The sequence below is a fragment of the Peromyscus maniculatus genome, chromosome 9 (genome assembly GCF_049852395.1).
Source record: "Peromyscus maniculatus bairdii isolate BWxNUB_F1_BW_parent chromosome 9, HU_Pman_BW_mat_3.1, whole genome shotgun sequence".
NCBI classification, from domain to species: Eukaryota; Metazoa; Chordata; class Mammalia; order Rodentia; family Cricetidae; genus Peromyscus; species Peromyscus maniculatus.
Genome location: NC_134860.1, coordinates 1256939 through 1281748, shown reverse-complemented (window position 1 = coordinate 1281748; position 24810 = coordinate 1256939). Strand labels below are relative to the sequence as shown.

Below are 24810 nucleotides of genomic sequence, written 5' to 3'. Positions count from 1 at the left end.
CTCAGGACATCAGGCCTGGCCACAAGTGCTATCTGGACCCTCTGAGCCTTCCCAACCGCCCATCAAACAGTTTTGTTTTAGTCTATGTTCAAGAATATTGTGATCATTTTGTTGTTGTTGTTGTTCCAATCCAGTGATATCTTCAGAAATAAAGTTAGCCAATTCTTGCCGTGGCATTATATCCCGTGCCTGCAAAAGTTTAACGAAGCTATCAAGAATCTGCTTGTTAGGGGAATCTGTGGTTGGTATGTAAAAAAAAATCTTAAATAAAAATAATAATTAATTTAAGCATGCTACTGTTAATAGGCAAAGTTTTACTTTTTACAATGGATAGTATTTCATATGTATGGGGCTATATTATTAAATATCTGAAACTACATACAATTGGATTAAAAAGTACATGCACTTATTTAAAAAAAAAAAAGAGCATGTTTGTTGCCTTCACAGAGTATAAAATAAAATGCAAAGTTAAACCGCCATGAGTCTCCCCGATAGACTGAAAACTGTTCAATTCAGTGCTTCCAAGTATCTTTGTAAAGTGGCCCATTTTCAAATATTTCTAACGGGGGGGGGGGCGGCGCGGGATCCATCTGGTGCATCATCTTGTGAAGCTCGGAGTCCTTGTTGGGGGGGAACGTTAGGAAAGGTGGGTGGCCAAGAAGTGTGTCTCCAGTGGGAAGGAGTAAGTAAAATCTGTCACGAATCTCTCTGGAAGTCTGTGGAGACGAACAGCAGCAAGCAAGAGAAGGCAGCACTTAGAGAGAGCAGAGAGGAGAAACAGAACGGGACTCACGGTCTAGCCTGGGCTGTGTGAGGCGGAAACACTGTAGTTAGGCTGAGAACGACCAACCAGGGACTGTATGTCAATGCCTCCTGCAGAATGCAGACAAGGAGAAAGTAATGACGCTGGAGCCTGGCAACCCTCCCCAGTATTCATTCATCCCTTCGAAAATCCAAGGCCAGGTTCTACGATCATCCGCATGTTGTGGGGGAAAGAAACAACTTCTTCCGGAACCACACAGCAACACTCGCTGAGGAGCAGGCAGCTGGGGGCCGGTCTGTTCAATCCGAGCTGGGTTCCACCTTCTGGGCCTTAATCATGCAAGGAAAGCAGCCGACTGAAGGTAATATGGAGCCTGGGAGTCGGGCGGGTGGGGAGAAGATACTCTGGAAACTCACTCTTGTGTCCAGTGGGAAACACGCCAATGTCGGTGTCTGTGGCGGCCTCAGTGACTTGTCCTGGGAGGTGCCCTGCGCATTGTGTGTTCCCGCCCAGTGGAACACAGTTTGTAATCTCAGCACTCCCGAGGCAGAGGAGGAGCTCAAGTTCTAAAGAGGGAGTTGGAAGTCAGCTTGGTCTATGAAAAAAAAAATAAATAAACGAAAGAAAATAAAAACCCAGGGGCTGTCGAGATGATTCCGCAGGGAAAGGTGCTTGTGGCCAAAGCTGAGGTCTGCTACTGGGACCCAACGGTGGATGGAGAGAACCAACTTCCACGAGTAGTCCTCTGACCTCTACACGGGTGCTGTGTGGTACACAGGTGCTCACACATACGTGTACCCTGACACACACACATAATAAATAAATGCAATAAATGGTTTGAAATACTTAAAAACAAAAGCAAGGCGCAGCAGTGGGGAAGAGTGGAGACAGTGGACCAGAGAAAGATGCTACTGTCGGTTAGAGATCGGAAAGCCACCCACTGGAAGTCAGTTCATTCATCCTTGAACACTAGGCCATGGTATTGCTCTGCTCTGGGAACGTATAAAGAGTTCACTGCTGCTGCGGGCAGGCCAGTGTGGACCTTGTCTCCAGTACAGCCACCACCAAGGACTGCATGAGCAATAAAAGGCAGCAAGATTCCTGTAGAGTTCTCTGGTTCTTTCTTTAGTGTCTCAAAACAGTTCTCTGGGGCTTTTGAAGCAGAGGGTTTGCGTAAGGATGGCTTTTTAAAAATGACTTTGTCGCCGGGCGGTGGTGGCGCACGCCTTTAATCCCAGCACTCGGGAGGCAGAGCCAGGCGGATCTCTGTGAGTTCAAGGCCAGCCTGGGCTACCAAGTGAGTTCCAGGAAAGGCGCAAAGCTACACAGAGAAACCCTGTCTCGAAAAACCAAAAAAAAAAAAAAAAAAATGACTTTGTCTTGTGAACAAAGTGGGTGGTGGCGGGTGGTGCACGCCTTTAATCCCAGCACTCAGGAGGCAGAGGCAGGCTGATCTCTGTGAGTTTGAGACCAGCCTGGTCTACATAGAGTCCCTGTCTCAAAAAAAAAATTGTCAAAATTTTGTTACCCTATTATAACACAAAACCAGGGTGCTTAAGAAATTTTATATGAGATTTATTTATGAAAGTCAAACTTCAACAACTAGTTCCCGTACTCAATATTGTGGGAACAAGGGCCACTTAATGACTAAGTTGTGCCCCTGAGTGCAAGCATTAAGCTGCATATGGTAGAAGTGAGGCCTGGCTCCCATCTGGTACCCTCTGACCTCTGTACGTGTTCCGTGGTACACGCACTACTTCCAAAATAAATAAATGTAGCTTAAAAACCAATATGGTTTGTGCGGGGCTGTGGACAGGGGCATGAGTGAGAACAAAATATAACAACCCATGTGTGGGGCTGAAGAGATGGCTCAGCAGTTAAGGACACTGGCTGCTCTTCCAGAGAACCCTGGCTAGGTTCCTGACACTCACATGACAGCTCACAGCAGGTCTCTAACTCCAGTTCCAGGAATCTGATGCTCTCCTCCGGCACCAGGAGAGCATGTGGCACACGCATGTGTATGAGGCAAACACTCAGACATGTAAAATAAAAGCAAATATGCATTTTAAAAAAATAGCATACTGGTATAGAAATGCCATAATGAAACTCACTACTTTGTATGTTAACCTTAAAAATAAATTTTTAGCCTGGTGGTGGTGGTGGCGGTGGCGGCGGCGCACGCCTATAATCCCAGCCCTCAGGAGGCAGAGGCAGGTGGATCTCTGTGAGTTCGAGGCCAGCCTGGTCTACAGAGCTAGTCCAGGACAGGCTCCAAAGCTAGGGAAACCCTGCTTCAAAAAACAAAACAAAACAAAACAAAACAACAAAAAAATTTAAAAAGGCAAAAAGGAATTGATGTGCACTCTATTAATGGACGTGCCTGTAAACATGAGTGTCGTGTAGTTTGAGAATAGTCTCCAAAGGCCCAGGAAGACTGTCATGATTTTCTATCATTTTTCAATTTTCTGTGTTAACCGTGTAAAAAACCACAACTTCTCAGTGTGATCTGCGAAGGCTTCCAGACGGCATTTTCTCGTAGGAATCTGGGCCTATGCTGCCATCTGCTGTGTCAGGTTCATCAAAGCCGCCCACATCAGTGGCTCCAGGAGTGAGAGGTCCACTGTGTGACATTGCTTTGTGAGATACGAGCTCTGGAGAAACACATCTGCAGTCGTGTATTCAACATGTATGAGAAGTAGGGGAAAGGCTTATGTGTGGTTTTCAAAACAGGATAAATTGAAAGAAGACAAAAAATAGAAAATAATTTAACAAGACTTAGGCCTTCACCATCTTTACAAAAGAAAAAAAAGTGTGCTTCCACTGACACTCTCAGAATGTCTTTCTGGCCTTGTCACCATCTCCACCCCAAGGATTTTATCCTCCTCGGTGTCACAATTATCACTCACTTTTTTCCCCTCCATATGCCAACGCTCTTAAATACAGTTCCTTGTGTTGTGGTGACCCCCACCTCTACAATTATTTTCCTTGCGACTTAACTGTAATTTTGTTATGAATTGTAACGGAAATAGCTGTGTTTTCCCATGGTCTTAGGTGACCCCTGTGAAGGGGTCGTTTAACCCCAGAGGTGTCAGGACCCAGAGGTTGAGAACTGCTGTAAATCCACCAGGTTCTTGGCGGCTCTTGATGGAGAGCAGTTACAGCTGGGCCTGAAAGGCTGTTGTCGATTGTTTGCCGAGGCAGGATCTCAGTGGACAGCCAAGCTGGCCTTGAACTAGAAATTCTCCTGCTTCAGCCCAAGGGCTGAGATTACAGGCATGAGGCACTATGCTGGACTGGGGAAGGTTTCATATATTGTGCTGGACAGGATACGAATCTGCTTTTCCCTCAGACCACTTTATATCTGAGCTACCCCCAGAAGATGCTTTCCATGGTAGGGCAAGATCTTCCCTCTCCTAATCCCTTCAGGAAATATAGATCTGCTCAGACCAAGATTTGTCCTCACAGTGTGCTACTGTGTGCTGTTAGGGATGGTGGAACCTTTAGAAGGCTAGACCTTGTGGAAGTTAGGTCACTGGACGGCGTGATCCTTAAAGCGGATGGTGGGGGCTTGGTCTGTTCTCTTCCTCTCCCTTTGCTTTCTTCTTGCCTAGAGAGCCTAACTTTAAGTTATCCTGATCCTGGCTATAGTTTGCTGTTGGTGTGTGTGTGTGTGTGTGTGTGTGTGTGTGTGTGTGTGTGCGCGCGCGCAGACAGTCTATCAAATTGAGGCTGTTAGTTTCCACCGCCCCGCAGCCTTCCTGGGCAGCCCAATCAGTTGCGTCATCACCTGTGGCCTGTGGCCAGGGGCCTTTCCATCACCAGCTGGGCGACACGTGCACCCCCTAAACGTGCCTGCCAGCACAGCTCGCTCTCTTGCCTCTTGCTCCTCTCTTCTCTTCTTCCTCTGGTCTCTTCCCTGTTCTGCCTGCCTCGCTCACGTCCCCACTCCATCATGGCCTTTCACTCTGTCGCTCTCCCCCTCCCTCCTCTCCCCTGTCCTGACAAACCTCTTGCACTAACTCCGGTGCGCTTGCGTGTTTGCTTCATGGCAAACACTTAGGCAGGGCCCGCCGAAAGGTACCCACTTTGCCTTTCTTTTTTTAATTCTTTTCTCATAGAGGCAACGGCCCCCCATGAGGGACTTTAAGTCGTAGAAAACTTAAACAGAGTCCCATTTTGAAAACCCTGTTGGCCACAGCATGGAGACCAGGCTGGAAGAGCACTCCTGGGTGGAGCTACCAGGGTGGGGGCAGTGGGCATGAAGACTGAGGCCAACCAGGCCCAGATGGCTCTCCTAATCTTCCATTAGGAGAGGCAGAGGTCAGAAGCGTTAGCTGACTGACTCCTTCCCCTCCGCCCCTGCTAGTTGCATATTTCCTAAGACATTTCTCAGAATTTCCCAATTAAGACCTGCGTCCCTTCACACCTGAGCAATTATATAATTTAACTTTGCTTTCGTATAATGTATACCTCCGTCAGTTTCTATTGTCTGGTCCTGGAGACAGAGAGGAATCTAATTGTTTTGTGAAGCCGTGCTCACAAATGAGTCTCCAACATTGCTTGCATTTCAGGAGGTGGAGAGAACTCCACGGTGCGGGATGTGTGCAGGCTTTCTCATCTGCGGAGTTCTGGGAGATCTTTGGTTGGTTGCTGTTTTGTTTTGGAGAAGGGATCTCATCTCTACTTAGTCCAGTGCGAACTGAAGCTCCCAGAAGTCCACACTTTACTTTGAACTCTCCACACAGGTTGGTTGACTGGTTAGAACTTTAACAATTAGAAGAGGTGAGGATGTTGCAGGTCCAGAGACTAATTACAATTTATCGTGGGTTGGTTTTTGTTGTTGTTTTGCCTGCATATGTTTGTGTATCATGTACATGCCTGAAGAGCACACCAGAGTCCCTGGAACCAGAGTTAATTACAGATGGTTGTGAGCCACCATGTGGGTGCTGGGAATCAAACCCGGGTCCTCTGGGAGAGCAGCACACGCTCTTCACCACTGAGCCACCCCTCCATCCTCTCTCGGACTATCTTCAGCCCACTTAATATCTATCTGCTGCCCATCGCTGTGTCTGACTTACCGTCAGGGGAAACCTTTGAAATGGCTTCCACCAAGCCCCCAGCCGAGCATGTCATCAGACAGCATCTGAGGCCGCTAACAGAGCTCCCAGCTCTGCTGTGCTCTTTCTGCAGTGTCCCCACCAACGTATTTGAAAAGCTTTGATTTATGACTTCCTTTGTTCCGTTACTATAAAACATCGAGAAACTGTTACCACATTCAACTATGGGATTCTGGGTAACCTAAACCTGTGTCCCAGGCCAAGGTCACTCATATTTGACTCTATCTCTTATCCCTCTTGTGGTGACAGCTCTGGATTTTTTTTGTTTTTGTTTTTGTTTTTGTTTTTTGTTGTTGTTGTATTGTTTTGTTTTTTAATGTGGTCACCAGACTGACATAAGATTTACAGCCATCTTCCTGCCTTAGCCTTCTGATCCCTCCTCATACTACAGGTGTCCACACCATGCCCACACAGGAAGGTTTCTAAACAGTTCCAAACAAAGCTTTAGAAATCACAGAACTAGCCAGACAGTAGTGGCGCATGCCTTTAATCCCAGCACTTGGGAGGCAGGGGCAAGTGAATCTCTGTGAGTTCAAGGCCTGCCTGGTCTACAGCGTGAGTTCCAGGAGAGAAACCTTGTCTCAAAAAAAAAAAAAAAAAAAAAAAAAAAAAAAAAAAAAACCACACACACAAAAGGACACTTCCAAGAAGGAAGAGGACCAGAGCCGAGGGGAAAATTTGACTCTTAATGGCACGCACATGCTGGAAGATTGGGACCTTTACACGTCACTTGCAAAGTGGCTGCTTTTTCTGCCCCTGCTCTGTTAAACAGCAGCCTTTGTGGGAAGGGGTTTCTAGTCTGGTTCTGGTATATTTATATGCTGTCTTCATTAGGAATTCTATTGCTGTGATGAAACACCATGACCAAAAGCGAACCGGGGAGGGAAAGGTTTATTGCACTCACACTTCCATTTAACAGTTCATCATCAAAAACACTTCGGGCAGGGACCTGAAGGAAGACGCTGAAGCAGAATCTATGCAGGAGTACTGGCTTGCTCCTCAGGCATGATTTGCTCAGCCTGATATCTTAGAGAACCTAGGACCACCAGCCCAGGAATGGTACCACCTACACTGGGCTGGACCCTCCCCTATTAATTACTAATTGAGAAAATGCCTACAGCCCTATCGTGTGGAGGCATTTTCTCAGTTGGTTCCCTCCTCTCAGATGGCTACAGCTTGTGTCAAGTTGATCAAACTAGCCAGCACACATGCTAATTCTGACCTCACTCTCCTTTCATGTTGAAGTGCAGCTCTCCAAGGCTGGGTTTCATTTATTGCCTGATGTAATGTGGAGTCTGCCATAACCCCAGAAAGAAAGCCACAGAGTCCAACAGCAGCATCCTTAGCGATGCCTGTGGAAAGGGATAAATGTTGGAAGGAGCAAAAATACTCTACAGAGAGATATGTGTGCCCTCCCTTTGTCTGATAGACTATAGAAATGGTACCTTAGTCACACACAATGAAGTCACAACTATTCGGTTAGATGAAAAAGACCTCAATCAAAAGCTATACCCTGCATGAGCTCACTGATACAATGTTATAGAACAGGCTAGGGTATTCTCTGTTGATAGAAATCAGAATGATTACCTGTGAGGGTTGATTAAAAAGAGGGACAAGAGAACTTTCTGAAGTCACAAAATGTTTTATATTTTTAAGTGATGATATTTTAAAAAAGGGATATTTTACTTTCATGGCCACATGCCTTTCACAAGCGAAAGGAGCCTTTTAGCATCGCGATGGGAAGGACAGTCACCAGGCTAGTTCCAGGTGCCAAGAATATCACATTCTTTCCGAGACATTTTTTACACCATAGTAGAAACTAAGAAGATGATATTAAAGTATTCCTTACTCTGTGGAACAGAGACTATTCCTAAAAACTTCCAAAATGTCAAATTCCTACATTTTGTGAAATATATTTTAAAAGCATAACTAAAATTTTAAAAAGGGATGTTTATATTTACCAAAAATTCTCAAATGTTTAGATTTGTATATAGTTAAGATCTGTGTACTTTACTGTTGCTAATTTTTCTTTAAAAATTAAAGATTTAGGGGCTGGGGAGATGGCTCAGAGGTTAAGAGCACTGGCTGTTCTTCCAGAGGTCCTGAGTTCAATTCCCAGCAACCACATGATGGCTCACAACCATCTACAATGAGATCTGGTGCCCTCTTCTGGCCTGCAGGCCGAACACTCACTGTATACATAATAAACAAATAAATCTTTAAAAAAAAAAAATTAAAGATTTATCCGGGCAGTGGTGGTGCAGGCCTTTAATCCCAGTACTCGGGAGGCAGAGCCAGGCGGATCTATGTGAGTTCGAGGCTAGCCTGGGCTACAGAGTGAGTTCCAAGAAAAGCACAAAGCTACAAAGAGAAAACCTGTCTCAAAAAAAAATTAAAGATTTATTTAGTTTTATTTTTTGTGTGTATGAGTCTTTATCTGCATGTATTTATGTGAATAATGTGTGCGCAGTGCCCAAGAAGGCCAGAAGAGGGCATCATATTTCCTTGGAATGGAGTTACAGATGGTTGTGATGTCAGGGCTGGGATCTGAACCAGATCTTCTGCAGGAACAGCAAGTGATTTTTTTAACTGATGAACCATCTCTCCAGTCCAGGTTGGTATTTTTCTTGTAATGAGGACAAAACTCAAATGATCAAAAAATGTGTAAATTCTAGAACTCACACATCGCTTCCTTGTTAAAAAAATTATTGCTAACATATACACAGCTGGGCAAACTCCAAACCCTGCATCTTCGTGTCTGATGTCGAAATGCTCTTTAGATCTCCAACTCTGTTCAGCTTTGTGAATGCAACACACTTCTTCCTCTTGGGCTGGTTCCATTCCCTATTAGCAGCTCTCCTAGGCAGGTATCCCACGACTCTGGCATCTCTAACATTTTGGATTCTCCAAGGCAATCCAGGCTTCAACATCACAGCTTCACTCAACGTTCTCTCTACTAGGCCTCTATTCAGGGACACCCCTGACAGATGCCTGGCCTCAGCAGCTTGCTTACTTTCATTTTCTTTCTTTCTTTCTTTCTTTCTTTCTTTCTTTCTTTCTTTCTTTCTTTCTTTCTTTCTTCCTTCCTTCCTTCCTTCCTTCCTTCCTTTCTTTCTTTCTCTTTCTCTCTTTCTTTTTGTTTGTTTGTTTTGTTTTTCCAGACACAGTCTCTGTGTAACATTCCTACTTATTCTGGAACTTGCTTTGTAGATGAGGCTGGCCTCGAACTCACTGAGATCTGCCTGTCTCTGCCTCTGCCTCCCAAGTGCTGGGTTTAAAGGCGTGTGCCACCACCACCCAGCTCTCAGCAGCTTTCTTTAAGCATGGAAGCAAATTCTATAAGCCATTTCTTCTGTCCTTACCTCTAAAGCCAGAACCATGTGGCCAAAGCTACCACGTTCTACTGCTTACTGGGCCTGGAACATGGCCCCTTTGTTCAATTACAGCTTCACCAGCTTTCTGTCCTTCACTGCCTAAGCTTGGCTGTCCTGAAACTTGCTCTGTAAACCAGGCTGGCCTCAGACTCAGAGATCTGCCAGCCTCTTCCTTCCCGGTGCTGGAATTAAAGGTGTGCTCCACCACACCTGGCTCTAAGCTTTTCTTTAGTTCCTTTTTACAATTTGGAAACTTAGCTGGTTGGGAATCTTGCTCTGGGGTCACCACCCCCTATATTCCATTTCCTAATCTGTTTATCTCCTTGAATTTAGCTTTATTCCACTTCCTAGTGTTCTTTTTCTCCTCAAAATTTTCACTTTGTAATTTACCTTGCTCAGCTTGTTCCTTTTCATTATAAATCCTCATTAGAGTTACCACTAAAAACCACAAGACAGAATCTATACTATGCTGTTTTGAGATTTCCTCTGCCAACGGAATTAATCCAAAACTCTTCACTTTAACCTCAGGCAGACTCCAGACAAGGGCAAAAGGCAGCCACTTTCTTCACCAAAATATCCCAAGAATGGTCTCTAGGCAACACCCTAACGTTCTTCTCCTCGAAACATCTTGAATGAGCACCCCATAGTTCTTCAAAACACACTCAGCACCAGTCTTCCATGCTCCTACTAGTATGGCCCATTAAGCAGCACTTAAAACATTCAACTGCTTTTCTTTTTCTTTTCTTTTTATTTATTCTGTGAGTCTTTCACATCATGCATCTTGATCCCATTCATTTCCCCATCCCTTCACATCTGCCCTCTGCCCCTGCAATGCCCCCCAATAAAACAAAACAAAATGGAAAAAAAATAAAAATCTCATCATGGAAGCTACAGTGTGGCACAGTGTGTCACACAGTAAACCCCGTTGTCCATAGATCTTTGCTTCCAAGTGTTCATTGAAGAGTCATTGGTCCAGTTCCAGGTCTCTGGTTTCCGCTACACTCCCTATGAGATTATGGGGGCCAATTACATTCAAGCTACTATACCTTTATAGAAGGAGTGGGTAGGGAGGATCATGGGACCCTCACCTGAGTATCCACCCATCCCCCTCAGCCAATTACATGCAGCGCTGTCATAATTTACACGTGTGCTCTGGGGAGACAAAGGAACAGGTGCCCAAGAATGCACAGCCATGGAGAAGCCATCATTCATGCTGGGTGCAGACCTTCCAGTGTAGTTACTTTCGATTCACCCAAGCTCCAGCCTGAAACCCCTCCCCCATGCTCTGTAAGTAACCCTAGCAACATTTGGTGTTTGGGATCCCAGCAGGAGGGAAGGAAAGTACTTTTACCCCCAGCAGCTTCCTTGAGGAAGTGCCATTCTTAATTTTTGTTGTTTTGGTTTTAAAGATGTGTATGTGCATGTGCTCTCCACCCTCAACCCCATTCAATAACAGGGTTGACATAGCTACACGTAGCTATGAGCCACCTGGCATGAGTGTTGGGGTCCGAACTTGGCACCTCTGGAAGAGCAACAAGTGACAATTTTGACTGAGTCTCAAAGCATTGACAAGGATTATTCAGACATTAGCTAGAGACATAGGCTCTGTTGTCTAATTGTTCAGTGGTCAGTGACACAGGCAACTCTATTGTAGAATGTTATTTTAAGAAATGTTATATTCGTTTAGGCTGTGGAACATATGTTTAATGATGCGAAAATGTGTTGCATTATTTTGTTACATTTGTTTAACTCTGTGAAGCTGTGTTACTGTGCCTGTCTAAAATACCTGATGGTCTAATAAAGAGCTGAATGGCCAATTGTGAGGCAGAAGAAAAGATAGGCAGAGCTCGCAGGCAGAGAATAAATAAAAGAAGAAATCTGGGAAGAAAGGAAGAAAGAAGAAGGAACGAGAGAACAGGGAGAGGAGGATGCTATGGGCCAGCCACCCAGACACACAGCCAGCCTCTGATTAAGAAAGTAAGATATATAGAAGAAAAGGGGAAAGCCCAGGGGCAAAAGTTAGATGGGATAATTTAAAGCTAAGAAAAGCTGGCGAGAAACTAAGCTAAGCCAAGGCCGGGCATTTATAATTAAGAATAAGCCTCTGTGTGTGGTTTATTTGGGAGCTGGGTGGCGGGCCCCCTAAAAGAGCAAAAAAGAGCCAAAGAGTAGAAAAAAATAAACACCACCACAAGTCCCTTTGCCTCTTCGTACCCCGGGGACAGTGCTGTTAATGACAGGTATACGGGTGTGGTCCATGTTGGGACTGCTGCTGCAGTATTTAAAGAACTTCAGTATGTAAGGCTTGATGAGACAAGAGCAAGAGACAGCCGCGCACTACGTGCCCTGGGCGCCCCTAAGCTCTCAACATTTTTGTGCTGAAAATATATTTCCCCTCTAAATATGAAGTAGCACAGTTACAGCTGTTGCTTCTGTCTATTTGGAAACCTCCATCTGAGCCAAGGCGACTCTCAGAGACCGACGACGACCCTGGGGAACCGCAGACGCCCGTTCACCGCGCCGAGTCCGGGGAGGCCGAGTCGAGCCGAACACACCCGCCAGCATGCGCCACTCTGATTGGCTCGGCCGGCCCCCAGCATCCAATCGGCGTAGCGTTTGTTGAGCGGCGCCGGCGACCTGGGTACACAAGTGGCCTGAGAGAGCGGCGGGTGGGCGCCAGGGCCATGAACCTGGGGTAAGCCGGCGGGGACCCCGTGGGCTGCCGGGCTGTGGCCCGCGCGTGGCGGCGGGCGCGGGAGAGGCGGGCCGGGCTCCGGGTCCAGCACGGGCAGTGGTGTCGGAGCCCCGGAGGGGAGACGGCGCCCGGGAGTGCGGGATGCTCGGGTCGCCCCAGCTGCTCTGCACCGAGCTGGAGCACCCTGAGCTGCGGCAGGACCGAGTCCGGGCGCGGATCATCATCTCAGCAGTTCAGCATTGTAGGGAGACCGGCCACCAAACCCAGACGCAACCGCGCATCCAGCCGCCGAGTGTTAGGTTCTCATCTGGGAGTTGAGGGATAAACGAGGCAGCCTGCACCGTGAGCTTACGGGACTTAGCAACTTGAGTTTCATTCAAGATGTTGCCTTCCAACGTAAACATGAGCTCTTCATAGTCCTGCTACTGGGAAGCCTTAACCTCTCGCCCAGATTGTTTCCTTTAACAGACCCAGGCACTTTGATTCCTCTACCAAAGCAACACTGGGTTTAGCGTTGCTAGTTAGACCTTTCTCAACCCGCTCGCCCTTAATTGCTTGGTTCGATGTTTTCTCTTGAACAGCCCCTCTGTCTTCATTACTGTTCATGGACACATCCTTCCCCCCCCCCCCACCCCTACCCCCCAGTAAAACAGTGAAATACTGTGTGGAATCCCATCAGGGGAGTTTTGATGATGACCTGAATAGACAACACAAGTTTTGCTGGCAGTTTTTACCGTTTCCTTACGCTGGTGCCTTTGACAGGTGAAGTGTCATAGTAGCCAAAGTTTATTATGCATTTATCATGATAGGAAAAACAAAGAGTCACGAAAGCAACCATGTATTATGTGAAATATTCCAAATTGGGTGGAATTCTGTGCTTAAGCAGCTATCACCTTGGTGACCATTTCAACTATTTTCAGGCGCTTCCAGCCCTTAGAATGTGTCAGTCATGAAACCATTACAAAACTAATAAATGGCTTATCAGTGTCTTATACCGTGGTAAATAGTTCTGGTAGCAGCGTGGAATTTTTGGTTTAGAGCTACAAGTTAAAGGATGCTGCTGTAATAATTACTTTATTCTTTACCAGTAACAAAAATCAGGTGTCAGGTTAAAAATGACAAATGCTTGCCTCACTGAAAAGTTAAAGTCTTTTCCTGTGTGTGTGTGTGTGTTTTTTTTTTCTTTCCACTTCGGTTGAAAAAATACACTTTTTAAACATTATTTTAACTTTATGTGTATGGGTGTCATAGACATGTAGGCCCCTCGTGTGGGTGGTGCCATTGGAGGCCAGAGAGAGCATTACAGGTGGTTGTTAGCCTCAGTGTTGATTCTGCTCTGAGAGAATAGCCATCTCTCCAGCCTTGTAAAATATTTTAAAATATAGAGACTATTTTGAGGGGGGTTCAGGCAGGAGAAGCAGGAATTCAAAGCTGGCCTGGCCTGCATAGTGAATTTGAAGGCAGCCTAGGCTATATGACTTTAAAGAAACAAAACCCCCTGCTGTGATGGTCGGTCACATGATTCCTATATACATTCAAAGGTTCATATAGATATTTCTGGTTGCTGTTTAATTAAAGTGTCAAAACAATTTTCTTTTATGTTGCAGAGATGGTTTGAAGCTTGAAACTGAATTGTTGGATGGAAAAACCAAACTAATACTGTCTCCATACGGTATGCTGTTATTGAAAGTCTAAAATGTTTACGTTTGTATGTAGAACATAGAGTTTGACAGACATTTTGCTTGCAGTAAAGATAGTTAAATGACACTTGGAAAAAGCTTTTCTATTAATGGGTTTGAATTGACATTTATCCAGGTAAGGTCAGATTGAGACGGTGATTACTCCTGTCACTTTTGGTTCATAGAATGTATTTCATGTGAAATATGATTTTGATGTTAGCATACCTTCTTGCCTAATAAGTAATGCAGGTAGAGTTGAGAAAATTATGTACTTCGCATGTAAACAAACTCTTGTGTGAGACAGTTAAATTTATACAGAATAACCACAGTTGCTAAGGTCTATATTGTTAGTAGTAGTTTTTAAACTCAGTATAGTTTCTCAGTCCTCTCCATCAAGGTGCTTGCCTGCTCCCCACCACCATCTGTTTACAGTCTCACCTTGGGAAGACAACTGAAGTAAAAATGAAATGGAAGTTAATACTTGAACCACTACATTGTAAAAGTTGAAATACTCAGGTGGAACTTAAGGTTAATGCTTCGGGGACAGTATTTTCATCTTAAACAATACTTAACGTCACTGCCTTAATATGTTTGGGTTTATAGCTTAGTAATTTTATTTTCTCTTGTAGAGCATAAATCAAAAGTTTCTGTGAAGGTAAGTTAAGTGATTTTGACCCTCCCTGTTTCCACGTATGACATGTACACTTCTATTGGTTCTATATGTTGAGACGGGGTCTCTCAGTTGGACCCAGAGCTTGCCAGTCCAGCTAGTCAGGCTAGGCAGCTTTCTCTGGAGGACTTCCTGTCTCTGCTTTGAGCACTGGACTTACAGGTGGGCCTCCATAAGCACCCAGCATGCATGTGTGTCTGAGTATCCAAATACTGCTCCTCACAGTTTCAGGGCAAGCTCTTTAACCACTGGGCCATCTCCCCAACCAGAAATTTATCATAACAGGAAAACTGGTTACTTGTCAGTTACCAGCAGTCAGAGGAGCACCTGTAAGGCATTGAACTACATGGTGGCTACAGGGGTGAAAGTAGCCAGAAATGACTTTGAACAGCGTTTACGGGAGTGCACCACACTTAGCGGTGGGGATGAGACATGTTTAGGGAACAGAACTGATGACTGTGACACAACAAAGGCTCATGAAGCAGGAAGCAGGAAGAGGAGAATGCCAGTTGGAGAGGAGCTGGGGTGTAGGTGGAAGTCACCTGCTTGAGCCATGGGCAGTATGTTGATAATGTGATTGATAAAATGACTTTTGAAAAACTGAAATGACTTGGATTTGGGGTGTTTTGTCTTGAGACAAGGTCTCTCCATACAATCCTGGTACTCACTATGTAGACCAGGCTGGCCTTAGACTGGCAGAGATGTGCCTGCCTCTGCCTCCTGACTGCTAGAATTAAAGGTGTGCACCTCCACACCTGGCTCTGAAATGACTTGTTATGTCTAAAAATGAGACTCTAAAATCTGGCATTCTTAGTTTTCTTGAACTCTGGGAAGATCTTCCCGCTAGGCTCTATTCCTGTATAGCAGTGCGGCATCGCTGGGAAATATGGTAGTATCCTTTAGATGAGAACAATGCCCCTGAGGTCATGCCAGTGTCTGTCTGGTCTAACTTATGGGACATGTTTTAATTTGTCACCCGTCATTTAGACAGTTATATTGAAAAAGCTCCAGGGATGCAAAGGCAGAAAGGTACTCAGATGCTGCTGTTATCTAAAACCCGAAGCCAGAAGCTAAGGAGACAGTCAGCAGCTAAGAGCATTGACTGCCCCTGCAACATGGTGGCACAAAACCATCTATAACTCCAGTTTCAGGGGATTTAATCCTTCTTCTGACCTCGGTGAGCCAGCACATATATGATACATAAACGTACACTCAGGCACACACACATAATTTTAAAAACAACTGAAACCTAAAGCCAGGAATACACAGGGTGAGGGGTGTGCTTGGTATGTATGACAGACTGCAGAATAAAGAGTGGGAAAGAAGTGATCCTAGTTGGTGGTGGCATCTAAGGTTGTTAAGAAGGAAATGAACAAGCGGGGAGGTGTTAGTAGATCCCAGCACAGGCAAACAGTACTTAGAATTGGGATGTGGGAGAGAATGAGTTGGAAAACAGGAGGTGATAGTCATTATCTAGAACTTGAGAATGGAGAGAGCTTGCAGTCGTGGGTCCTTACAGGGTCAGTATACGATCACTGGGGTCACAGTAGGACACCAGGGACACTGCAGGTGAGTGAGGCTATATGGAGATGAATATAGGAAGAGTGTGAGGAAGTGACTAGAAGGGGAGAAGGACATCTCTGTGGATGTGAACACAACAGTAATTAGCACAGGACTGGAACTGGAGAGTGGGTGACCAAGCAGCTAAGATAGTCTAGGGATAAGGACTGGTAACCTCAAAGTTATATAATTTACTGATAGAAAATTCAAAGCTGGAATAGAATGGAGATGACCTATAAGATACAACTTTATTTGTATTCTTTATTATCTGGAGTTAAAATAATTTCTCATTGTCGAGGCTTTCAAGTGAAAGTCTGCAAAGGTAAACAATAGTTTATGGCTGTAGTATCTAATTAATAGCAAAATGAAAAGTTTAGAGGCCTGATTTATTACAGATTTTAAGAATAAATAGGATTGTTAGCTAGGTGTAGTGGTTCATACCTGCAATCTCAGAAGAGGTGAGAGGATCAAGGCCAGCTTAGGCTGCATACCAATATTGTGTCTCCAGACAAAAATGATGTCAGGTTTTTTCATACACTGTCATAAAGAATGAACTTGTGTTTTAACAGATGGGAAATAAGATCAAGATTGCAAAATGTCCTTTAAGAATAAAACAGACTGGACACATTCTAAAATCAACACAGAATTCTTACATTGGGAGTGAAAACATTTCTCAAAAGAAGATAATTAGTTCAGAAACTTCACAGGCAAAACCTGAGAAAATTAGATTGCCATTTTCACCCTCTAAGGATTTATATCAGCAGTATGCAGAAAAAGACTGCCATCATTTCCCACAAGAGTCTTCACCTGCAACCTCTGACATACAGAAGACTGTGAACATGGCAGATAAATGCCTAGTGGCTAAACAAAAGCCTTGCAAAACACACCCCACCAAAACCATGGACAGCAGCATGGTGTGTCTAACCCAAGAGCAACTACGGCAGATTTTGATGAGTGTCAACCAAGGGAATGGATCTGTGTCCCTAACTGGAAATGGAAAGGAGGAGGAAGCAAGTAAGAGTTTTCTTAAACTTTGTTAACTATTCATTTTCCCAGTGTGTGCTTTTGAATTTCAGATTCATTGGCTGCATTTATGACTGTGTCTTAAATCTGCTTTAACATGCAGTAATCTTTTTTTTTTTTTGGGGGGGGAGGGGTATGTCCTGAAACTCACTCTGGAGACCAGGCTGGCCTCAAACACAGAGATCCTCCTGCCTTGGCTTCCTAAGTGCTGGGATTAAAGGTGTGTACCAACACCACCTGGCACATGCAGTAATCTTAAACTATTATTCACATTATTAAGCTATTATTCACATTAGGCTTTTTCTTATACATAAAATATGTAAAACTGCTTTATAGTCTTGCCATATTTTAAGATTAATGCTCAGATGTATGTATGTATGTATGTATGTATTTATTTATTTATTTGAGACAGGGTCTCTTTCTCTAGCCCAGGCTAACCTGGAGCTTAGTACTTAGACCAGGCTGGCCTTAAACTCATAGAAATCCATCTGCCTCTGCCTCCTGAGTGCTGGTATTAAAAGCATCTTATACTATGCCTGGCCTCAAAATAATCTTAAAATATCTGGTTTTGGGGCTGGAGAGATAGCTCAGCAGTTAAAGTATTTATATAAGCCCGCTATGGGGTTTAAACCTGTAATCCCTGTACTCAGCAGACTGAGGCAAGCTTGAGCTAGAGTGGGATCCCATTTCAATAACAAAAAAAAATGGCACACAAGTGTTTACAAAGATGAGCCTCGGAGACTGAAGTGAATCTTAAGAACGCCCTGCTGTGGAGGAGACTTGACTTGTGAAACCTGTCGCTCTGGTGCTAGTCAAGCTTCCCGTCCTTCCCTCCGACCAGCTGAGGCTGGCTCTACCCTTCTCGCCACTGGAAACAGGTTTATCTATAGGAGAATCTGTAGGCGCTCCCCTCACTAACCAGGGTCATGTTGTAAAAACCTCATTTCAGCTTTGACCATGAAAGTACTCAGAATGCCACAAGTGTATCAGGTGTAGTGAAGCGACAGTAAAACGGCAGTGATCATGGAAGGGTCATGTGACTCACGTGGGCACTGGGTAACTGCTGTATGCTCCCCCATGTTCACGGGCAGTTCCTTCTCCCAGTCTTTATTATTTGTAAAATAGAAGAAGTTGGCTTTCTTTAGGCTAGAATTGTAGTTCAGAACTGTATCTCACTGCGAGGTATAGTGAGAGAAGTTAAGACATTTTACGTAATCCTGAGGTAACTTGCATTTTGGATGCTCCCTCTCTGAGAGAAATGGCACATTCAGGAGAAATCACAACACTGTAAACTAGAGTATGAACGTTCTGTACAACACTTGGTTTAGTTATGGTAGCTGAGGCACATAGACCACAGTTCACGGAAAACTCCCACAGGTAAAGAAGAAAAACAAGGTCATGGATGTTTTGTTTTTAAATCAATGTATTTGTTCATTTATTTTACATCCCGGCCACAGATTCCCCTCCCTCCTCTCCTCCCAGTCTCTCTCTCCATCCCCTCTCTGTCCCCCCCCCCAATCCATTCCTCCTCTATTTATTCATGGGAGGTCATGGGTTTTTATTAAACTATTTGCATTTGCCTCTCTTTATGTTGTGATTTATATTATAATTTCAAATTATAATTACAAATTACAAATTACATGTAATTTTAAATTGTATAAATTAAGTTATAAATGTAAATTATTTTGGCAAGAGTGAATGGAGGTTTTTTGTTTTGTTTCACCAGACAGATCTCATGTAACCAGGCTGGCTTCAAACTCAGTACAGAGCTGAAGACTGGACTTCCATCTTCCTGCCTCTGCCTCCTGAGTACTGAGACACAGGTATGCACCACCTTAGTGGTTCATCCAGTGCTGGGGATGGAACAGACTGGGTTGGCATGAGGCAAGCGTTTTGGTGTGTTCTAGGCAAGCTCATTGGTATTCCCAGCCCTGTTTTTTCTGATTTTGCTTGTTTTCTTTTTTATTTCATTTAAAAAGTTGTATGACTATAGCCAGGAGTCAGCTATTTAATCTCTGGGTCACAATTTTTCTCTTTTCTCTTGATTATTTATTTAGGGTAAGGTCTCATGTAGGTCAGGCTAGCCTCAGTCTACCAGTACCATCTCAAAACGTGAAAATCATGTCTTGAACTCCGACTAGTCTTCCTGCCCTTACCTCCCAGTGCCCCGCTCCAGGTTTGCACCATGTGCTGGATTATATGGTGCTGGGAGTCAGCCTAAGGCTGTGTTCATGTGCGGCAGGCACTAATGACCAGGCTGCACTCTAGCCTGTCGGGTTTTGTTTTTGAGTCGCCCTCATGTACCCGAGGTGGCCTTTAACTCCTGATTCTCCTGCTCTGTCTGCTGAGTGCCAGGATTGCAGGTATGTGCCATCATGCCCAAGAGTCAGGGTCTCACTATGTAGCCCTGGCTGGCCTGAAACACAGAGATTGGCCTGCCTCTGCCTCCTGAGAGCTGGGACTAAAAGTTTGCACCTCTGTACGTCTCTGTTGTAGAATATTATTTTAAGATGTGTTACATTTGTTTAACGATGCAAAGATGTGTTGCATTCTTTTAGGCTGCATTTGTTTAACTCTGTGAAGCTGTGTTACTTTGCTTCTCTAAAACATCTAATAAAGAGCTGAACAGTCAATAGCAATGCAGGAAAAAAGATAGGTGGGGCTGACAAGCAGAGAGAATAAATAAAAGGAGAAATCTGGGAAGAAAAGGAGAAAGAGCAAGAGAACGAGGAGAGGAGGATGCTAGGGGCCAACCCAGCCACACAGCCAGCCACACAGAGTAAGAGTGAAAGTAAGATATACAGAAGAAAAGGAAAAAACCCAGAGGCAAAAGGTAGACAAGATAATTTAAGAAAAGCTGGCAAGAAACAAGCCAAGCTAAGGCCAGGCATTTATAATGAAGAATAAGTCTCCATATGTAATTTATCTGGGAGCTGGGTGGCAGGCCCCCGAAAGAGCAAAGAGCAAAAACAACCAACAACACCTCCTTATTTTTATTTATTTATTTGTTTTGAGACAAGGTCTCACTATGCATTCTAGGCTGGCTGAGGACTTGTGTGTTGTCCAGACCAGCCTCAAACTCAGTGATCCTCTTGCCCCAGCTTCCTAATTTGTACCTGAGGGTTATGGGTGTGAGCCATCATGCCTGCTAAGACTTTTCTTTCAACTGTATAGGAGTATATTAGAATGAGGTGTTATATAATAGGTATGATTTTAAAACATGCATTTTATTTCCTAGGTCAAGATAGTTTACATTTAATCAGTATTCCTAGCCAGCCAAAGGATGTGAATATTACAGGATTACTGCAGAAAACGGAGGCTATTTCACCTGTCTCAAATGAAAATAAGCATGTCTTCAGTAGAACTCAAGAGGCATTTCAACAGTGTGAGCAGAAAATTGCCATGTATGTGACTCACATGTGTTTCTGGGGTATCTGGAGAATATGTATTTGCTTGCCCATTGCATGTGAAGTGCTCTGAATACTTGGCTATTTATAGTCAGTCACAGGGAAGCATAATGATAAGGCTCCTGGGTTTCATGTGTGTGTTTTATCTTAGAGAGAAGGAGTGGAAGCCAGCGGACATATTCAGTACTCTGGGGGAACGGGAGCGCGATAGAAGTTTGTTGGAAGCAAGAAGAGCCCAGTGGAAAAAAGAGCTAGGTAATTTATTGATAATATAGGTTTGTTGGCTCGTAGGATGCTTAGTTATCTTTCAGTATATTATCAAGTCTTGTTTGATAACATGTAACATCTGTGGTTCTCTGCAGACTCCTAAGAAGCTTTGGGCTTTCACATTGCCTTGTGTCTTTGGTGCCATTCAGTGTGCACCAAAAGCAATGTGCCATAGCATCCTTTTGGAGCCCTGCAAATATTCCTAAACCTTTTCTATTTATGTTTTTCTGTTGTAGAAATCCTGTGGATTGCGGTATGGCTTTATTAAAAAATAGTTCAATGTGTGCGTGTGTGTGTGTGTAGGTCAGGGAATAGTCTGTAAGGGTCAGTTCTCTTCTTCCACCATGTGGGTCTTGGGGTGGAATTTAGGTTGTCAGACTTGGTGGCAAGTGCCTTTACCCAGTGAGCCATCTCAGCAGCCCATAGTTTCAGTTCCTGTTTCACTTTCAACAATGAGTGAGAACTAACTAACATCCTTACTTTGTGCTAGACTCTCCACTGAAGGAGACAATACTATGACTCAGTTTTACAGAAGAAACCAAGGTTTAGCGAGTGAAATAGCAGTTTGTCTGTTACCTAGGTAGGAAGTGGTTGAGCTTGATGTGGACCAAAAGAGTGTGGCTGTGTACCTTCTAAGTCCATTAGTAATAATAACCTAGGATGGTAGACCTGCAGAGTGGCTAGCATAATGGTGTTCTGAGAGATTGTTCTATGTTACTGATCTCTGTGATAATGACATTCTTCTCTCTGTCTGTGCTGAACTTGAGATTGATTCTGATTCAGTGTTTTATCCCATACCCTTCAAAGTTCCTTTCTGCCTGTGAGTCATCTTGTCCCAAGCAAACAACATTGATTAACTGCTGCCGTTTGTACTCTTGAAGAAGGTCATGATTTGTTTAAATGATTTTTTTACAGTCTTTGTACATATTTTTAAAAAAGGATATTATTTACAGATGAACAGGTTGCTTTAAAGAAGAAAGAAAAAGAAGCTTCTCAAAAATGGAATAATCCTTGGAAAAAATCTGAAATAGTATGTGAGAAAATTCAAATCCTTGACCAATCTAAGGTAAGAATATCAAATTCAATCAAGCATTCTGCTTATGTCTTTGCTGTTACAATTTTTTTTTTCAAGACAGAGTCTCACTAGTTAGCTCAGGCTGTCCTGGAATTCATTATGTAGACCAGGCTGGCCTCAAACTCACAGAGATTCACCTGCTTCTGCCTCCAGAGGAACAGGTTAAAAATATGTGCCGTGCCTGGCCTTTATTACAATTTTTAAAATGTGAAATAATGTTCAAATTATAGGACTGACTTTGACGATTTGGTTTTGTGTTTTTGAGGCAGGCAGGGTTTTGCTGTGTATCCCTGGCTGGCCTCAGACTTATGCCAGTCCCCCTGCCTCAGCTGCTTTGTGCTGGACCGCGGCCCTTGTCATCATGCCCAGCACTAGAGATCGTATTTAGTGTTTAATCGATGGAGAATGGAAAACTGTACTTTTCTTAGGTTTGCCATGGTACTTAATTTAATCACGGCCCAAACTAGTGTTCTGAATTTCCACTTGCAGTTTCTAAGCTGCCTTGCTGATCTTCGTTGGGGTTTTAGATAAAGACAGTTTGTCTCCCTTTCCTCCCTCCCTCCTTGGTCCCTGTCTTCCTCTCCTGCTGGTTCTTCAGACACTCTGCCACAGGTTCCTTGAACAGGTTCTAGCTGTCTGGGCTGCTGGATGGCCACTTCTTAGAGCTAGTCAGTCATCAGATGCTGAGTTCTAAGTACTGGTACTTTGGATGTTTGAACCCCTTAGTCCTTGAGTTCTGTGTAACCTGTTTGCCTCAAAGGAATGATTCAGAGTCTCTTTAAATTACCAATTATTAGATATATATATGAATTTTTACTTTGCAACTTTTTTTGCATTTGCTTGTGTGCATGTGTGTGTGTGTGTGTGTGTGTGTCTAATTTGCTTGCATATCTGTATGTATGCATATTCTCAAGTATGTAGTTTTACGTACACATGTGAACATACATGTAGAAGCCAGAGAGTAACTTCTAGTGGCTTCCCAGATCACTCTCTATCTACCTTATATGTTGAGGTGGAGTTTCTCACTTGAATTGGAACTCCCAGTTCAGTGAGTCTGGTTGGGGATTGAACTCACATGCTGGATTATGGACAAGCCCTCTCAACTGCCCAGCGTTTATATGGGTGCCGGGGGTCCAGACCTCCTCATACTTACTATCAAGGGCTTTTATCTGTGGCTCAGTAGTGGAAGTCTGAAAACTAAAACACAAACTCCAAAACTGGCTGAGCAAGAATGAAAGAAGTGTGAGCAACTGCTTGTCTTTCAGCATGAAAAGTGGCCTATGCCCTGTGAATCTGAAGTGCACTGGGGAAGTTTGTGGCTGCCCTTCTCTTTTGTACACGCTGGGCAAGAGTCACATCTTCAGCCCTTGGGGAAATGTCTTTTGAGGAAAAAAGAATGAACTGTGTGATACAGAAGCCCATTCCTTTACACTGTGCACTTTGAAATGCCTTTTGTGCTTCCACGTTAATTAAGCATGAGGTTTTTGAGATCACCCCCCTAATCGAAATCTTGGCTTTCCTCTCATGACTAGCACGCTCTAGAAGCCTCTGAAATAAAGATGGTGTGTTCGGATACACACTGGAATACAGAATGGTTACCGTGGCAGACCACACTCCTACTGCTTGTCACTCTCAGACCGTAGTTCTGTGGTTGCTGACAGAAAGTTCATTTGTTCTTTGCCTAATTAAAAACTAAACAAACGACCCCCTCACGTGTTTTGAGGTAAAATACATATAACTTGACATTGACCGTTTTAAAAAATACTGTTTTTTTATATTTGTTTTAGAGAAAGAGAGAGAGAGAGAGAGAGAGAGAGAGAGAGAGAGAGAGAGAGAGTGTGTGTGTGTGTGTGTGTGTGTGTGTGAGATACACACACACCATAGCCTATGTGGAGGTCAGTAGACAACATTTCAGAGTCAGTGGGTCCAGGATTGAACCTGGGTCATCAGGTTAGGCAATGTCCTTACTTGCTGAGCCATCTCCCTGGGATGGTCACTGTACACTGGAAATAATTAAAGCCAGAAGTTATTAAAAAGTCATTAATAAATGGCTTAGTTAGGGTCTCTGTTGCTGCAGTGCAGCAAACACCATGGCCAGAAAGCAAGTCGGGGAGAGGGCTTATTGGACTTACACTTCTGCACTGTAGTTCATCGCTGAAGGAACCCAGAACAGGAACTCAAACAGGGCAGGAACCTGGAGGCAGGAACTGATGCAGAGGCCATGGAGGGGTGCTGCTTACTGGCTTGTTTCTCATGTCTAAAATGCCTACAGCTGGATCTTACGGGGGCATTTTCTCAACTGAGGTTCCTCCTTTCAGATAACTCTATCTTGTGTTGCCATGTGGATACAACACTATCCAGCACAACATGTAAGCTTCTCAAAAGACTAGCATGAATTAAAAAGGCTATAGAGTCTGTGAACATTTAAAAACAGTAAGGGGACATTAAGAATAACTGGTGCTGGAAAGATAGCCCGGTGGTTAAGAGTACATACTGCTCTCAAAGAGGATTGAGTTCAGTTCTCAGCACCCATCCTGGGTAGCTTACCATGCCTGTCACTCCAGCTCCAGGGCATCTGACACTCTGCGTTGGACTCTGTGGGAATTTGCACCCATGCACTTACATGAAATTAAAAATAATAAACATCTTAAAACCTTATGCCAGCATATTACAGAATTCTGAGGGGGAAAAAAATGGCCAAAGCAGCAGTGATCAAGCGGTACTGTATTTCTAAAAAAATTGATTCCATCATTAAAAGTGTCTATACTCAGGAAGCTTGGGCTGAGGGTCATGAGTTTGAAGCTAGCCTAGGCTACTATGTAATGTGATCTTATCTCAAACTAAAGATGGAGAAGGAAAAGAGGGGGACCTGAGCAAGGTAAACTCCAGGCCCAGAAGTATTTACAATAGGAAGGTTTTCAATGTGGTGTTCAGACTAGTGATCCTGATAAACCAAGACTAACAAAACACTTCTGATATTAAAACTTGACTAGAAACCTTAGAAAAATTACAAAAAATAATCTGGGGAGTTGGGTTTATTCAAAGAATGCAAACTGGCATTAATATTCACAGACCAATGCTACTCATAGAAATAATCTTAACCAAAAAGGCTAGATTAAGTTGGGTGGTGGTGGCGCACGCCTTTAATCCCAGCACTTGGGAGGCAGAGGCAGATGGATC

General features: G+C 44.0%; 1 protein-coding gene across 7 annotated transcripts in view; it reads left to right on the top strand.

The window, feature by feature from the left end:
- The first annotated feature begins 11152 nt into the window (after positions 1 to 11152).
- Positions 11153 to 24810, top strand: part of Ccdc66 (coiled-coil domain containing 66) — a 29398-nt gene continuing 15740 nt past the window's right edge. The window contains exons 1-8 of one of the 7 annotated variants that reach the window (XM_076544113.1): positions 11153 to 11231; positions 11664 to 11949; positions 13557 to 13621; positions 14258 to 14283; positions 16428 to 16872; positions 20120 to 20285; positions 20440 to 20543; positions 21509 to 21621. In XM_076544113.1, the coding sequence (XP_076400228.1) occupies positions 11939 to 11949; positions 13557 to 13621; positions 14258 to 14283; positions 16428 to 16872; positions 20120 to 20285; positions 20440 to 20543; positions 21509 to 21621 (930 nt within the window). In that variant the 5' untranslated portion in view covers positions 11153 to 11231; positions 11664 to 11938. Of the gene's footprint in view, positions 11232 to 11564; positions 11950 to 12002; positions 12712 to 13556; positions 13622 to 14257; positions 14284 to 15285; positions 15476 to 16427; positions 16873 to 18626; positions 18705 to 20119; positions 20286 to 20439; positions 20544 to 21508; positions 21622 to 24810 lie in introns of those variants that run through there. The other 6 variants (XM_006981475.4, XM_076544116.1, XM_076544112.1 and 3 more) reach the window with 6 other exon arrangements.